The sequence below is a fragment of the Carcharodon carcharias genome, chromosome 30, assembly GCF_017639515.1.
Source record: "Carcharodon carcharias isolate sCarCar2 chromosome 30, sCarCar2.pri, whole genome shotgun sequence".
NCBI lineage: Eukaryota > Metazoa > Chordata > Chondrichthyes > Lamniformes > Lamnidae > Carcharodon > Carcharodon carcharias.
This window is the reverse complement of record NC_054496.1, coordinates 17020384-17038186: the sequence shown is the minus strand read 5'-3', so window position 1 is coordinate 17038186 and position 17803 is coordinate 17020384. Positions and strand designations below refer to the sequence as shown.

The 17803-nt window shown below is 41.0% G+C and overlaps 1 protein-coding gene across 6 annotated transcripts in view; it reads left to right on the top strand.

Moving 5' to 3' along the window:
* Positions 1-17803, top strand: part of rfx1a (regulatory factor X, 1a (influences HLA class II expression)) — a 126372-nt gene that overhangs the window by 104253 nt on the left and 4316 nt on the right. For all 6 annotated transcript variants that reach the window (XM_041177197.1, XM_041177194.1, XM_041177195.1 and 3 more), the window contains 7 exons: positions 3072-3181; positions 3472-3623; positions 3765-3862; positions 8192-8341; positions 10381-10589; positions 14002-14155; positions 14589-14634. In XM_041177197.1, the coding sequence (XP_041033131.1) occupies positions 3072-3181; positions 3472-3623; positions 3765-3862; positions 8192-8341; positions 10381-10589; positions 14002-14155; positions 14589-14634 (919 nt within the window). The remainder of the gene's footprint in view (positions 1-3071; positions 3182-3471; positions 3624-3764; positions 3863-8191; positions 8342-10380; positions 10590-14001; positions 14156-14588; positions 14635-17803) is intronic.

The following is a 17803-nucleotide window of genomic DNA, read 5'->3' as shown; positions in this document are numbered from 1 at the left end:
CTGGTATTACTATCCTTGGTTTCCCCCACCATTAATATCATGGGGGTCACCATTGACTAGAAGAAACTTAACTGAACCAATCACATAAAACTGTGGCTGCAAGAGCCGGTTAGAGGCTGAGTATTCTGGTGTGGTTCATCTCCTGGCACCCCAGAAACTTTCCACTGCCTACTAAACCTAAGTCAGGAGTGTGATGCAACATTTTCCACTAGCTTAGTGTCTTATTGACCTGATAATTGATGCAAGTGAATTTGCTAGCCTGCCCACCCCTGCCTCACCCATTTTGCTGATGCCAGAAACAATAACTCTTGGGCATCTCCATGCCATTCAGGAAAATGCAATCTATGAGATGAGCATCATGTCCACCAAATTAAGCATTCACAGAATCACAGAGTTGCTACAACACAGAAGGAGGCCATTGGCCCATCATGTCTGCACTGGCAATCCGAATGAGCAATTCACCTAATGCCATTCCTCCGCCTTCTCCCCATAATCCTGCACATTCTTCCTTTTCAGATAACATTCTGAATCACTTTTGAATGCCTCGATTGAACTGCTTCCTCCACCACACTCTCAGGCAGTGCCTTCCAGACCTTAACCACTCCCTGCATGAAAACGTTCTGCCTCATGTTTTTGTTTCTTTTGCCAATTACTTTAAATCTGTGCCCTCTTGCTCTCGATCCTTTCACAAATGGGAACATCTATTCTGTCCAGACCTCTCATGATCTAGAATACCTCTATCAAATCTCCTCTCAGCCTTTTCTTTTCCAAGGAAAATAGTTCCAACTTTTCCAGTCTATCTTCATCACTGAATTTCCTCATCCCCCGCCCCAAACCATTTTTGTGAATCTCCATTCACTACCAGCACAACATGGCTGCAGTGTATTGTCTACAAGATGCACTATGGCAACTCAATCAATAATAATCATATTTTACAGAAATAGAATTACTATTTAAGTAAATTGGACAGTAACTTTTAAATTTAAAAAAATTGGAAGTGCAGACTTTTCACATTTTGGAGGGCAGATGGAACCTGTGATAGAGCAGGAAGGTGCAAATTTATTAACATTTTTCTGACTTTTCCTGTGATGGGTAAGTCCCCTCTGCTCCACTAACCCTCTTCACTGCCAATTATAAGTTGATCAGCTTCATTTGAAATATAGCCGAGCATGTTCTCACCACACTTGAGCTGGCCTGCCTGCCTCTATGAAAATTTGAAAAGATTCAAAGGTGAGCTCCTAATGAGCTCCTTAATTGCCTTACTGGCTTGATCCTTGTTGTCAGTGAGTTTGCTAGCCTGCCCAGCCCCTGCTCTCACCCATACTGCTAATGCCAGAAACAGAGGCAGCGCAATATTGCTGCTATCTTTTCCGGCCGTTTGCCTCCATTCCGTCCCAAATCAGGCACAAAAAACCGGCCCCACATATTCCATATTTAGTCACGAACCTACTATGTGGTACTTGTCGAATGCTTTTTGAAAATCTAAATGCATTATGCCTACTCCATTACCTTAATCTACTCTTTCTGTTACTACTTCAAATAATTCAGATTGGTCAAGGGCAACCTCCCTTTTTGAAATAATTATATTTTTGGTTTCTAGATATTTTTCTATTTCATCTTTGAGTAAAGATTCCATTATCTTCCCTGCCATTGACGTTAAGCTAACTGGTTCTCCAGCACTTTTCCCTTTGCTTGAAAGTATTGATATCTTTTCTGTACTTCTGTTGTCACATGCACCATGTTAGCTACTCTAGTGAATACCAAGGCACAGTAATTATTTAATATTTCTGCCATTATTGTTTTCTTTTGTTGTTTGTCTGTAGAATGTTTTATTATTTCTTTATGTATCCTCAATAATTTAATTTTGTAGTTTCACTTTACCTTCCTTTTTTTTTACTTCTTTGCTAACTTTTTTGTATAACCTCTTGTCATCCTCTGCTTTTTGTCTGCATCCACAATGGATGGAATTTAATGCCTGCCCGCCCCTCTCAATCAGGCATGTTTGGAGGCGGGGGCCGGGGGGGGGGGGGGGGGGGGGGGGGGGGGGGGGTGGGGGGGGGGGGGGGGGGTGGTTGGGGGCGGGGGGGGATCAGTGTGATTGGGTGGGAGTGTGCGGAGTGGAAATCCTGCCTCCTTCCTATTATGTTTGGGGTGGGGTGGAAAGACTTGAGTCAGTCATCCCTCCCGGAAGCAATTTGGAGCCCTCATGTGGCTACTTAAAAGCCTCATGTGATACATGGGGTTGACATCCAGGGAGGCCACCCAGCAAACCCTGTTGTGATCCCTCCCCACCCTCCTTCACTGGTGATTCCCTCCCCATGACCATCCCACCCACATGCACCCACACTTAAGACACAAGGGTCCATTGTCAATCCCTGGTGTAAGCCCCACTGTATTACTGGTAGTGGTCACTGCTCCCGTTGGCACTGCCAGTACTGAAGAACTGCTGGCCTCTGATTGCCCTATTGGGGGCTTAATAAACAGGAGATCTGATGCTGCCCAGGTAAGTGCCTGATTGGAATGTAATAGTGTCGGATTGCCCAGAGAAAAGCGATGTGAGTCTCCAACCACTGGGTGAGAACCAACCATTTCCAGCTAATGTATGTCATTGTATTTAGTTGCATTTTATCCCTTATTTCTTTATTCATCCATGGTGTGTCATTACTGACTAGTTTGTTTCTTGCATTTTAATTGAATAGATTTCTCTTGAATTCTATTGATAATTTTAAAATATCTCCCATTGCTCTACTTCTTTGTTTGTTAGTGAAATGTTCGATTTATTTTCTCTAGTTCCATTCTCACCTCATTAAAATTAGCTTTTTTTTCAACTTATTACTTTGGCCTTTGTCTTAGTTATGTCTCTCTCAATCTTTGCATTAAATCTTTAATCTAGTCCAGCCTTACTTTCCATAGAATTCATAATGTATTTCATTTATAAGGAAGTTGATCAGTGGATTTACTGGAATTAATTCTTAATTCGTATTCCCTTTATACTTATTAATGGCATTGCAACCTGAATTACCATTAAAATAGCAGTAATCTCTTCAAATGTCTTCATTTTGTCTCTATAGGCAATCCTGGATGTGATGGTGAACCTACAGTTTACTCTGGTTGAAACCTTGTGGAAGACATTTTGGCGATACAACACTTCCCAATCTAGTGATGGCTCAGGATTATCAGTGTGAGTGATTAACAAAACATATCTTAGGAAGAAAGGAATAAAAAAGTGAGGGTGGGAAAGAGACTGAGTTGAGCTAGATAAAGTGGGGTGCGTGTGTTGCATTGGACTCAAGGAATAACATAAACCAGAGCTCTAATTCCTAACAGAATGGCATCTTAGGTTAGATTTTTAGAAACTCTTCAGTATTTTGTCAGGGCCTTCTTTAGCAATCAAAAGGAAATCTAAAAAATTGCATAGTCACCCGCAACATCCCAAAGTGGTGTTAACTTAATGTTGTTTATTTTTTGCAGTCACGATGAAGCTGAGAAACGCCTCCCTAAGTCATGCCTAGTTGTCCTCTGTAAGTATGAGCCTTCTCTGAAGTGGACAAAATACTGTGATAACATGCTTTACCAAGGTCTGGTGGAGATCCTTATCCCAGATGTCTTGCGGCCTATCCCGAGTGAGTATTTCCAGGAAAGTTAAATAGTTCATCAGTTATTTGGAATTATGACTAGAGCAACTTTGTAGATGTATGTTTGCTAGCCTGAGTGCACTGTGGATCATTATCCACAGCTATTGACTGCCGTTAATCACTTTCCAGGTGCCTTGACTCAAGCAATTCGGAATTTTGCAAAAAGTTTGGAAAGCTGGTTAACCAATGCTATGATGAACGTTCCTGAAGAAATGGTTCGTGTGAAGGTAAGATGGGTTTTTCAGTTTTTAACTGTAATCTGACACAAAAGACAACGCACTATATTTTTAGGAGAGACAAATATAAGCATGACCATGTTCATTTTATCAGTCTTATCTAATCAAAGGCTTATGACTTGCTATCAGTCATGCCATGCAACATGGAGTCACATCACTTGTACACAACTGGCAAACTTGAAAATTAAGAACACAGCCTGAAATGTCAGGAAAAAATGGCTGACATGAGGCAAATTTTACTATGTCTAAGAACATGAATATTTAAACTACACCAATAGCTGACAATTATACAGTGCCTTTAACCTAAAAAAGCATCCCAGAGCACTTTACAGAGGTGTAATCAGGCAAAGGTGGGTGTTAAGCCAAAGAAGGAGACTTTTTAAAAATAATTTATGGAATGTGGGCATCGCTGACTAGGCTAGCATTTATTGCCTATCCCTAATTGCCCTTGAGAAGGTGGTGGTGAGCTGCCTTCTTGAACCGCTGCAGTCCATGTGGTATAAGTACACACCACAGTGCTGTTAAGGAGGGAGTTCCAGGATTTTGACCCAGTGAAGGAACGGCGATATATTTCCAAGTCAGGATGGTGAGCGACTTGGAGGGAACTTCCAACTGGTGGTGTTTCCATGTGCCTGATGCCCTTGTCCTCCTAGATGGCAGCGATCAGGGGTTTAGAAGGTGCTGTCTAAGGAGCCTTGGTGAGTTACTGCAGTGTATCTTGTAGATGGTACGCACTGCTACCACAGTACATTGGTGGTGGAGGGAGCAAATATTTGTGGATGTAGTGCCAATCAAGCAGGCTGCTTTGTCCTGAATGGTGTCAAGCTTCTTGAGATTTGTTGGAGCTGCACTCATCCAGGCAAGTGGAGAGTATTCCATCACACTCCTGACTTGTGCCTTGTAGATGGTGGTTAGGCTTTAGGGAGTCCGGAGGTGAGTTACTCGTCTCTGGACTCCTATTTTCTGACCTGTTCTTGTAGCCACAGTATTTATATGGCTAGTCCAGTTCAGTTTCTGGTCAATGGTAACCCCCAGGATGTTGATAGTGGGGGATTCAGCAATGGTAAAGCCATTGAATGTCAAGGGGTGATGGTTAGATTCTCTCTTGTTGAAGATGGTAATTGCCTGGCACTTGTGTAGTGCAAATGTTACTTGCCACTTGTTAGCCCAAGCCTGGATATTGTCCTGGCCATGCATTTGGACATGGACTGCTTCAGTATCTGAGAAGTCGTGAATGGTGCTGAACATTGTGCAGTCATGAGCGAACATCCCTACTTCTGACCTTATGATGGGAGGAAGGTCATTGATGAAGCAGCTAAAGATGATTGGGCCTAGGACAGTAGGAACTCCTGCAGCGATGACCTGGAACTGAAATGATTGACCTCCAACAACCCTAACCACTTTCCTTTGTGCCAGGTATGACTCCAACCAGCAGAGAGTTTTCCTCCAATTCCCATTGACTTTAGTTTTGCTCGGGCACTTTGATGCCTTGATGTCAAGGGCAGTTACGCTCACCTCACCTCATGAGTTCAACTCTGTTGTCAGTGTTTGGACTAAGGATGTAATGAGGCCAGGAGCTGAGTGGCCCTAGCAGAACCCAAACTGAGCTTTAGTGAGTAGGTTATTGCTGAGTAAGTCGATAGCACTGTCAGCAACATTTTCCATCACTTTGTTGATGATCGGATTTAAGCTGATGGGGCAGTAATTGGCCGGGCTGGATTTTTCTTTGCTTTTTGTGGACATGACAAAGTGGGCAATTTTCCACGTTGCCGGTTAGATGCCAGTGTTGTAGCTGCACTGGAACAGCTTAGCTAGGGGCGCAGCTAATTCTGAAGCACAAGTCTTCAATACAGTTGCTGGAATGTTTTCGGGCCAGTGACCTTTGCAGTGTCCAGTGCCTTCAGCTGTTTTTTGATATCATGTGAAGTGGATCGAATTGACTGAAGACTTGGATCTGTAATGCTGGGGACCTCAGGAGAAGGCCAAGATGGGTCATCCGCTCAACACCTCTGGCTGAAGATGACTGAAAATGCTTCAGCTTGTCTTTTGCACTGATGTGCTGATTGTCCACCATCTTTCATGAGTGCATGTGGCAGGACTGTAGGGTTCCATTGGTTGTGGAATCGCTTAGCTCTGTTGATCGCATGCTACATCCAATATTTGGCATGCAAGCGGTCTGTGGTATAGCTTCATCAGATTGATGCCTCATTTTTAGGTATGCCTGGTACTGTTCCTGGCATGCTCTCCTGCACTCTTCATTGAATCAGGGTTGATCCCCTGCCTTGATGGTAATGGTAGAGTGGGGATATGCCAGGCCATGAAGTTACACATTGTGATTTGTGTACAGTCCAGCTGCTGCTGATGGCCATGGAGCCTCATGGATACCCAGTTTTGAGTTGCTAGATGTATTCGAAGCCATTTAGCACTGTGGTGGTGCCACACATCATGATGGAGAGTATCCTCGATGTGAAGACGGGACTTCATCTCCACAAGGACTGTGTGATGATCACTCCTACCAATACTCTCATGGACAGATGCATCTGTGGCAGATAAATTAGTGAGGATAAGGTCAAGTAGGTTTTTCCCTTTTGTTGGTTCCCTCACCACCTGCGGAAGACCCAGGCTAGCATCTATGTCCTTTAGGACATGGCCAGCTCAGCCAATAATGATGCTGTTGAGCTACTCTTGGTGTTAAACATTGAAGCCCTCCACCAGAGTACATTCAGTGCCCTTGCCACCATCAGTGCTTCCTCCAAGTGGCGTTCAAAATTGAGGAGTATTGCTTGGTCAGCTGAGGGGCGGACAGTAGGTGGTAACCAGCAGGAGGTTTCCTTGCCCACGTTTGATTTGTTGTGATGAGACTTCATGGGGTCCAGAGTCGATGCTGAGGACTCCTAGAGCAACTCCGTCTCAACTGGATAACCTTTACCATCACTTGTGGTGGGTCTGTCCTGTCGGTGGGAGATACCCAGGCATGGTGATGGTGGTGTCTGGGACATTGTCTTTAAGGTATGATTCAGTTAGTATGACTTTGTCAGGCTGTTGCTTGATTAATCTGTGGGACAGCTCTCCCAATTTTGGCCAAAGCCCTCCCCTGTTAGTCAGGAGGACTTTGCAGGTTTGCCAGGGCTGATTGTGCTGTTGTTGTTTCCAGTGCTTAAGCTCATGCCATGTGGTTCGTATGGTTTCATTCCTTTTAGACTTTGTAGTGGTTTGATACAGCCGAGAAGCATGCTGGACCATTACAGAGGGTATTTTAATCAACCACATTTCTGTGGGTCTGGAGTCACATGTAGGTCTGATCAGGTAAGGACTGCAGATAATGTAAGGACATTAGTGAACCAGATGGTTTTTACGACAGTCAGCAATGGTTTTATGGTCACCATTAGACTAGCTTTTAATTCCAGGTTTTTATTAATTGAATTTAAATTCCACCCGCTGCTGTGGTGAGATTTGAACCTGTGACCCCAGAGCATGAGCCTGGCCCTCTGGGTTACCACCACACCACCACTTCCCGTTATGATGGATTAAATAACCTGATAGTTTCATTTTGGTATTAATTTTATGTACCTAATGTATTGTTATTGGTTACATTTGGAATCTGATTAATTTATTCATTTGATATTCTTCATCAGATGATGCCACATTATTGTATTTCAGTACATAGTTTAGATCACTGGCCATCAGAGAACAGTGAGGCATAATCCCTCTGTCGGGTGGATTGGAGGAATCTAATTCACCATAGGTTTTCTTTATCTGACTCTTGTAACTGAAAGGAGGTCTTGAAAGTTGGAATAGTACCAGGAACATTTAAAATTCCAAGGCATTGGGAACAGCTTTGTAATTGACCTACAAAAAAGACCATTTGAAGGATGTGCTTATAATCCATAGAAATGTATATTATTACAAATACAGCTTTAACATTTTTATATGTTTATATTTCAGGGTATAGCATGTATTCACTCCATCACCTCAAATAGCATGGTGCCCTTTGACCTAGAGGTCACTTTGTTTGTGTCAAATATTATACTGACCCTGAGCTTCACTTGTCCTTTCAGCTTGACACCCTGCACATTGTTTCTTGATCTGCAGGGGAAGGATTTATTCAAAGTATAGTTCCTCTTAGAATTGTAACACTTTCTTAATTTTATTCTTTACTTTATTTTAAATGAAACAAACTATAACTTATGTTTTAAAGCTCCATACCAGAAAATAAATTTGTCCTTAACTGTTTTTTTCCACCATTGGCTCATTGTTAATAAATTCTAAAATGCATTTGTTCTTTAAGTATTCATTGTTGTTCATTTCTAACTCTTGTAGGTGGCAGCAGCAAGTGCCTTTGCACAGACTTTGAGACGTTATACATCCTTAAACCATCTTGCTCAGGCAGCCCGTGCTGTGCTGCAGAATACTGCACAGATTAACCAGATGCTGAGTGATTTAAACCGAGTAGATTTTGCAAATGTTCAGGTAACTAGCACTGCACCAGAGGATGGTTCCAGACCCAATCATGATCATTTGAGTTAGCTGACCTCAACCCAATAATGTTAAGGCAATATTGGCCTAGACTTTACAGTAGTAATGACAGCAAAACAAGTTGCTGTCATTACTCCTTTGAAACTGACAGCAACTTCTGGAGTCCGCATATGCACAGTTAAGTGCGGAAATCTGGGGGTTGTTGTGAATTAAGCTATGCTTCTTCAGAGGAGAGGGTGTGTGCTGGAGGTCCACTGGACCGCAATCAATTGGATGTCTATGAAATGGCAAGAACTTTCTACTCTTATTCTCTTGGTCTTTTTGTCAAAACCCTTGCAAAATTTGTACCTTATTGAATGAGGTGTAAGTGGATTTTTACGTAAATTCTCGGATGGATGGAGGGACTAAATAGCCTCACTGGCATTAAAAGAGTAATTTTATATTTGTTCAATGTTAAATTGCTCTACTATAAAAGGAAGTTCCACATATTTTTAAAATAACATTTTATTCCAAAGTTTATGATATTTTATTTTTTTACCTTAATCCCATGTGTATGTCCCAATCATTTATTTTGCTAACTTTAAGAATTTTAAATTATAAGTGCTGAACTTCTTTTACTTCTTGAGAATACTTAAATGTAACTGGCTGCTTACCTTGCTTGATGTCACCACTTGCTGCTGTATGCCTGGAGATCCTCTTGGCTTAGTGCCAGAAGCAAACTACTATTGATAAAGGAAGTACGCACCACAGAGATCAGCATAGAGCGTCATTGTTCTGACTGCAAAGTCAGTCCATTGTGTGGACTTAGTGCCCCAGTTTGGGAAGGACAAAAAGATTAACTGGGAGTTACCTCAACTAATTGTTATCCTTTGACCCCTGCTGGAAATGACATCGTGTAGCAGTTGGGTAAGGCCAGGTTTGGTCATAACTCTGATATCCCATGTTGAATAAAAACAAAAAACTGCGGATGCTGAAAATCCAAAACGAAAAGAAAATTACCTGGAAAAACTCAGCAGGTCTGGCAGCATCAGCGGAGAAGAACAAAATTGACGTTTCGAGTCCTCATGACCCTTCAGCAGAACTGTTCTGTTTTTGTTTCCCATGTTGAATAGTCTAGTATTTAAACTGCCCATATTCACAGATGGACAATGGTCCAGAGCCCTCCCAATATTTGGGAAACTACACTGCACCGTGAGAGGAAGAAAAAAAATCACAGGGTAAGATGTGAGTCCTCGGAATCCAAGGTGAACAGGACCAACCAGTACTCATGACATCTCTTTAAGCTGTGTTAAAGCAAATGCCGTATCAATGTGGTAGCTGGAGATTCTTAACCAGTATTGTTAAAGGAAGTCTTGCAATTCTATAAAACTTAATCAGGTATTAAAGTGATTCACATTCAACAAATTATTTGCAGTGCCGTTACTGTTGTAAGTGGACATAGCAAGATCCCATGAATGACAATGAAATCAACAATCTTCTTTTGGTGGCCTGATCTCAGGGAAGAATGTTAGCCAGAGCAGCAGGAAAACTCTGATCTTAGAGTCATGTTCATGGAATATTTAAGATCCATATCGACCACTAGAGCAAGCAGGTAGTCATATGAATATATGACTTAGGAGCAGGAGTAGGCCACTCAGCCCTTTGAGCCTGCTCTGCTATTCAATAAAATCGTGGCTAGTTGTAATTTCTCATCTGACCAAAACATCATTCTCTTAGTACTGTACTGAAGCGTCATATTCACCTGAAGTCCTAGAGCAGAGCTTGAAACTACAAACTTCTGACTCTTAAGAGTCAAACCAAACTGTCACTTGTGACTTGTGTCAGATTTACACTCATATGTTCAGTCAGGAATTGATGCTACATTGATTATCAGTTCATGTAGTGTGAAACTAATCAGCAGAGCTAAATCAGCCTCTAGAGGGTGGCATTATGGCAATGAACCCAGTCCCTGGCTGCATACCTAGCCTTTTAACAATCTGTTAACATTTGATGAGCAGATTTACATGTAATAATGACCCATTGATTTTTTTCAGGAGCAAGCCTCATGGGTGTGTCGTTGTGAGGATGGCGTAGTGCAAAGGCTGGAGCAGGATTTTAAGATGACTTTACAGCAGCAAAACTCCCTGGAGCAATGGGCATCGTGGTTAGACAGTGTGGTAACCCAGGTCCTCAAACCATATCATGGCAGTCCCAGTTTTCCCAAGGCTGCCAAACAGTTCCTGCTCAAGTGGTCCTTCTATAGGTAGGTCTTAAAGTATTGTCCTGCATAGGTAGAAGTGTGTTATTAAATGGAAATTAATTGAGAAGGTCCATGTGTCATAATGCAATTCAATTATGTTATTTGAATTGAGGTATGGTATCAATATATTTCACTCACTTGAAGCAAGCTTAATTTTATACTGCACAGGGCTTTATTTCTTAGACATTCAAGGCAGTCTCATCTCCCAAGTGGGGAATATTGATGAGTAAATTTCAAAGATTTTGTACAATATTAACCATGTAACCAGGGTCGGTCCTTTAAGTTTATACATGTCTTTTGGAGTGAAAGGTTCGTGCTGTAGCAACATTATTTGTTCTGTTAGCTTGCTCTTGGGTTGTTTATGAAGGGACTACCTTCCTATCTATAACATGTTACAGGGCAGTAAATATGTTAACACACTTTGAACAAATATGTTACCTTACTTTGAATGTTCCCTCACTTTGAACTCAGCTGCAGATCTGCTTCCACTGATGTGCCTGCCATGATTTTTGGACATAAATATGTGGTTTTAAAGGAAGAAGGAGGAGGAAAAATAAACTTGCATTCTTAAAAACCCCATTCATATCATTAGGATGTCCCAAAGCACTTTGTACACAGTGGATTACTTTTAAAGTGTAGTCACTTGTTTTGTAGTCAAAACAAGAACTACACAGACATCTAACTTCAAAGGATGCTGGTTAGACAAACTGACACTCCTGTTTCTTTTGGCATCCTCCACACAGTGCTGGAGTGGGCTGGCTTCACACCTGCAGAAAAAGATTAAGAATTTTTAATGCCATGATATTGGTAAGCACCTCTAACTAATATAAAAGGAGAATGAGTATATCAGAGTGTTAGTCCTGTTCCATAGCTGTGAGAAATGTCCGACACTCCAAGCTGCTGAGTTTCAATTGTTTGGATGAAGTGGGTTCAGGTCTGATTACCCAAGAAAACTTTTTTTTAATCCATACCAATATTCTGGTTGTATTGATTAGGGTAACTAGCACTGGGAGACTTGGATCCCTCTTTCCCCCCCAAAAAGCTCAATGATACTTATCAATGCCAGAATAAGTTCTATGGTTTGACTTTAATCCAGGGAGTTTTGCTTTAAAGCAATTTCATAGCTTATGCCTGAGTGTACTTAAATGAGATCATCAATACTAATAGTTATTAAAATTTTCATGTCCTGTCTTATGTAGATGTGGAAGGGACTTATTCAATGCCATGGAGAACTGAAATTGAACTAGTTATTTTCTTGTTTTGCTCCGTATTAAACTGTGTCCACTGTACACTTCCTGACATGTCTCCTGTTAAATAACTACTGTTAATTCTTTTCCCGACATGGTGTTCACAGTGACAGTGATTAATCTATTTGGCTCCTTCTCAGTTCATAAATTCTGTTGACGACATGCTCCAGTATAAGACTATCTCCAATCCACCCTTGAAATCCTTCCCTTTATGTGGTACAAGGAAAATATCAATGTTTAAGCACGAAATTCTCTCAGCTCATTCAATTTTGATTTATTAAAATATATAGTTTTGAAATGATTTTGTAGAGGTGAGTAATAATAATGATAAGATCTTTCTAAAGGCAATCTAAAATGAAAGCCTGATCTGATGCCCAAGCCTAATCTCTCATTAACCTTGGATCATGGGATAATAGAAAATCAGACTGTTTATTGGCACTAAGTTTGTTTGCTCCAGATTTAAATGTCACATATAAAATGTACAGGATTTGTGAGTGATCTGTCTTCTGCCCAAATTAATTCAGTAGTTATATTTATTGAGAAATACACTAATACCCTTAACTTCCTGTAGTTGAATGCTGTGCATAAAATTGTAGCAAGCACATTGAACGATTGTATAGATAACTACTGTAAGATGACCAACATACTACACCAGGATAATATGATTCAATTTTACATCATGATAATCCAGGACAAAATTAACAGTAACTTGGACAAACGCAGATTAACTAAAGAAAGCCAGCACAGATTTGTTAAAGGCAAGTTGTGTTTAACCAGGTTGATTGAATTTTTAATGAGGTAACAGAAAGGGTTGATGAGGGTAACTTGGTTGATGTTGTACACTTCCAAAAAGTGTTTGATAAAGGGTTACTTAATAGACTTGCCAGCAAAGTTGAAGCCTGTGGAATAAAAGATATAGGAGCAGCACAAATACAACTTTGGAAGAGCGACAGGAAACGGAGTATTGGTGAACGTTTGTTTTTTGGGGAGGAAGGTATACAGTGGGGTTTCCCAGAGGTTGATACTAGGACCACTGCTTTTCTTGATTTATATTATTGACCTAGAATTGGGTGTGTAGGGCACGAAGTTGGAACTGTAAGAATAGTGAAGACTTCAAGAGGACATAGATAGGCTGGTGGAATGGGTAGACACGTAACAGAGAACAAGGAGAAGCGTTGTAAGATAAAGTGTTCTTTCTAAAAAGGGTGTTGGATCGGAGACCTTGTGAGGGTTATGTGTGCACAAATCGTTGAAGGTGGTAGGGCAGGTTGAGGAAGTGGTTAAAAAAGCACATAGGACACTGGGCTTCATAAATAGGCGTAAGCTACAAAAGTAAGGAAGTTATGACAAACCTTTATAAACTACAGTTTCAGCCTCAACTGTTGTATTATGTCCAGTTCTGGGCACTACATTTTAGGAAGGTTGTGAATCTTTAGAGAGAGTACAGAAAAAATTAAGGAGCATGGTTCTAGGGATGAGAGACATAAGTAACGAGGATAACTTGAAGAAACTGGGGTAGTTGTTCTTAGTGAAGAGATTTGATAAAGGCGTTCAAATTCATGAGGAGCCTGGACAGGGTAGATAGAGAGAAATTATTCCCATTGGCAGCATTTGAGAACCAGAGAGCCCCAATTTAAGATGAATGGCAAAAGAACAAATGGCAACAGAACAAATGGCAACATGAAAAAAAACTTTTTTTTACAGAGTGGTTAGATTTGGAATGCACTGCCTGAGAATGTGGTGGAGGCTGATTCAGTTGTGGCTTACAAAAGTGATTTGGATAAACATCTAAACAGAAAAAATTGCAGAGCTATGGGGAAAGGGTGTGAGTGTGTGGAATTAGCTAAGTGGCTTTTGCTGGGGGGTGAGGAGGGGTGGGGGGGGTGGGTGGATGGTACAGCCATGATGGGTAGAATAGCCCCCTTTTGTGCTTAATCATTCTATGATTCTATCATAATCTCCACCTAATAAATTGCCTATCATGGTTAGATAATTAGGTAGTAGGTGGCAGGTGGAAACTAATTATAAAAGCACTTTTACAACACTTTGTCTTCTTTTCAAGCCAAAAATTGATGCGGGAGATTTCAAGAGTGAAAGTGTGCAGCAAATAACTCTTCTTAATAACACATTTAAGGGGACATCAGAAGGAACTGTTCTTTTTATTTCAGTTCAATGGTGATTCGGGATTTAACTTTGAGGAGTGCAGCAAGTTTTGGGTCCTTTCATCTCATTCGCCTGCTATATGATGAATACATGTACTATTTGATAGAGCACCGTGTGGCACAGGCAAAGGGAGAAACACCCATTGCTGTCATGGGTGAGGTAAGTCGCATCCTGCCTCCATCAGGTTCTCATTATTGTATATGTTTTAATTTGTTAATTGCTAATGTGGTAATTTTTATCTTTGTGCTGAACTCTGGCCGATATAAATGTTGTTTGCTAAACCTTTTGCAGCTGCCATAATTGTTGAAATACTGTCCACTCTTATAAATGCAAAAAAAAACTATTAATTATTTTGTGTAATGACAAATGCATGCAACAAACAGAATTTTTAATTCAAATCTTGATTTTGTGAAACGTGATAAAAGTATTTATTGTGGCATTAAATGGTTAATCACAAGAAGACATTATTAAACGTCAGGCTATTAGTCAAGCACTCAATTTCTTCAGCTGCAGGTCCAGCTAGCTCACTTCCAGTTTTGTCATGCATTGAGGTTAAAGGAAAAATAAAACATTATTCTTCTTTATATTGTAGTTTGCTGATCTTGGACGGGCCTTAAACCCTCTGGACCCTGATAAAGGTAGGTAATGTACTTGGACACAAAATAATGAACACTTCTGTTTATTTTATTAACAAGTTTGTAGCATTGGAAGATTTCTAAACCAATACTTTGGGTCAGATTGATTATGCAAATCTAGAGGGTGAGAGACATTGTACACCAGGAATTTGCAAAAGGTCCTCATTTAGACTGCGAATCCCATATTTTCAGTCCACTGGTTGCCTTGCATCCTTACTCTTTGGCATTTATGTTGACTCAGCAAACATGACCACCTGATTGGGAATGATGGTTGCCTATTTCCCTCATATACTGGTACTGCACAATGTGATTGGTCACTGCTGCTACGTGTCAGTTATTTATCCATAATGTGCACCACATTCTTCAAACTCCTTAAAGTATCTCTGTGCAAGCAAGTTTTTTGGAATAACATGATCTGTAGGTCCATGTGGAAGTTAATTATGAAAATACCCAAAAACATGAGAAGATAGGAATGAAATCCGACCTGTCACCACATTGTATTAACCCTGTTGTTTGGGACTGTGTATGGAACCAGGTCAGATAGTATTCACCCCAATATTAGCTATGGAATTGAACTATTAATCATGTGTGAAGAATAAACACCAACACAAACTGGTTGGGCTGAATGGCCTATTTCTGTTTTGTAATTTTTGTCTATATGTAATTAGCACTGAGCCTGTATTTTTTAAGTGCATTCTCCTAATTTCCAACTACCCTTTACTGTTTAAAGACCTTCAACATGTTGTCACCTCCCAAATCCACGATGATTTTTCCTGCAACTCCATCTTTGAATCTCTTCAGTCAGGTTTGAACTCCTGTGACTGTACCAAAACAACTATGAGGAAAGTTGCAAATGACATAATCTGTGATCGTGGTCATCATCCTCCCAGTAGATTTTATACAGTCAACCACACCAGTTTCATCCAATGTCTCTTCTGTTGTCAAACTCACTGGGACTGCCCTTGGTTGGTTCTGCTCTGATCTATCTGAGCATGGCTAGTGCAGCTCCAGCAATGGCTTCGGTTCTTGTCCACACTCTGGAATACCCAAGGACCTATCTTTGACCCTCTCTTCTTACTAAGCCATCAGGGAATCATCTTTCACGTGTCACTATCTACAACCAGTTCCACTTTTCTACCACCTCTTTTGGCCTTTCTACGGACTTTGTATTTGTCTAAGATCTGGTCCTAGATTAGCCACAATTTTCTCCTGTTAGGCATTGGGGAGACCAAAGCCATTAACTTCAGCCCCTGCCCAAGTCTGTACCTCGACTACCAATTCCATCCCCTTCCTCAGCTATTATATCAGACCAAATCAGACTGTTTTCAGCTTCAGTACCCTGTTTAACCGCAATCTGATTCCAGCTTCTGATACCACCAATATCATCTCTGCATTCTGTCCTACACCAGCTGCTGATCACCCACCATCTCCGTCTTTGCAGGCTTAAATTGGTTTCTGGTCCTCAGTGGCTCCAATTTAGATTTCTCATCCCTAAAATCCTTTTGAGGAAAGTGTCCTCCCTATATCTGTAGCCTCCTCAGTACATCATGCCTCACCCCCATTCAACTCTTCAGCTACTTGTGCATTTGTCCTTCCACCAATGCCACCCCGCACCGCCCCCCCCCCCGCCCACTTTGGCAGCTTTGCCTCCACAATGCTAGGTCCAACATCCTGAAAATAGCTTTTGTAAACCACCTCACATCTTTTCCTCCTCAAAACTCTCTTCTTTGGCTGAGCTTTTTTTCTGTCACCTTTCTGATTTTTTTCCCCTTTTGTTTGGGATATTTTCAATGTTAAAAGCACTATATACCACAATGCTTGTTATTTATTCAGGAATGTAATTTTTAAATTACTTCAACCAAGTTTATGTTTATATCATTGTGCCCAACTCTTAAGCTAACAAGTGTATGCATAGTAAATATTCCTTAAGCAATATTTATTTTGAGGTTTGTTTAGCCTTGTAGCAGAAACATTGGAAATAGGAGCAGGAATAGGTCATTCGACCCTTCGAGCCTACTCCACCATTCAATATGATGACGTTTAATCCTCCATCTCGACAACATACTCCCGGTCTCTTTCCATACCCCTTGATGCCTTTGGAGTTTAGAAATCTATCTGTTTCCTTCTTAAGCATATTCAGTAACTTGGCCTCCACAACTTTCTGCAGTAGAGAATTCCACAGGTTCACCGCCCTCTGAGTGAAGAAATTTCTCCTCCATTCAGCCCTAAATGGCCTTCCCCTTATACTGAGATTGTGACCCCTTGTTCTAGACACCCCAGAGGAAGCATCATCCCTGCATCCAGTCTGTCCAGCCCCGTCAGAATTTTATACATTTTAATGAGATCCCCTCTCATTCTTCGAAACTCCAGTGAATACCAACCCAACCTTTCCTCATACAACAATCTTGTCTTCCCAGGAATTAATCTGGTGAATCTTCACTGTACTCAAGTCCTCTTGCAATGAAGGCCAACATGCCATTTGCCTTTTTAACTGCTTGCTGCACCAACATGCTTACTTTCAGTGATTGGTGTACAAGGACCCCAGGTCCCTTTGTACATCAACATTTCCTAATCTATCACCATTTAAATAATACTCTCCCATTCTGCTTTTCCTACAGAAGTGGATAACTTATCTACGTTATACTGCATCTGCCATATATTTGCGTGCTCACTCAATCTGTCTAAATCGCCTTGAAGCCTCTTAACACCCTCCTCACCAATCACATTCCCACCAAGTTTTGTGTCATCAGCAAACTTGGAAATATTACATTTGGTTCCCTCATCCAAATCATTTATATATATTGTAAATAGCTAGGGCCCAAGCACTGATTCCTGCAGAACCCTACTAGTCACCACCTGCCACTCCAAAAAAGACCCATTTATTCCTACTCTCCATTTCCTGGCTGCTAACCAATTCTCAATCCATGCCAATATATCACCCCCAATCCCATGTGCTTACTTTTGCACACTAAATTCTTATGTGGGACTTCATCAAATGCTTTCTGAAAATCTAAATACATCACATCCACTGGTTGTCCCTTATCTATTCTGCTAGTTATGTCCTCAAAAAACTCCAGTAACTTTGTCAAACATGATTTCCCTTTCATAAATCTATGTTGACTCTCTCTAATTCTGTTGATATATTCTAAGTGCCCTGTTATCACACCCTTTA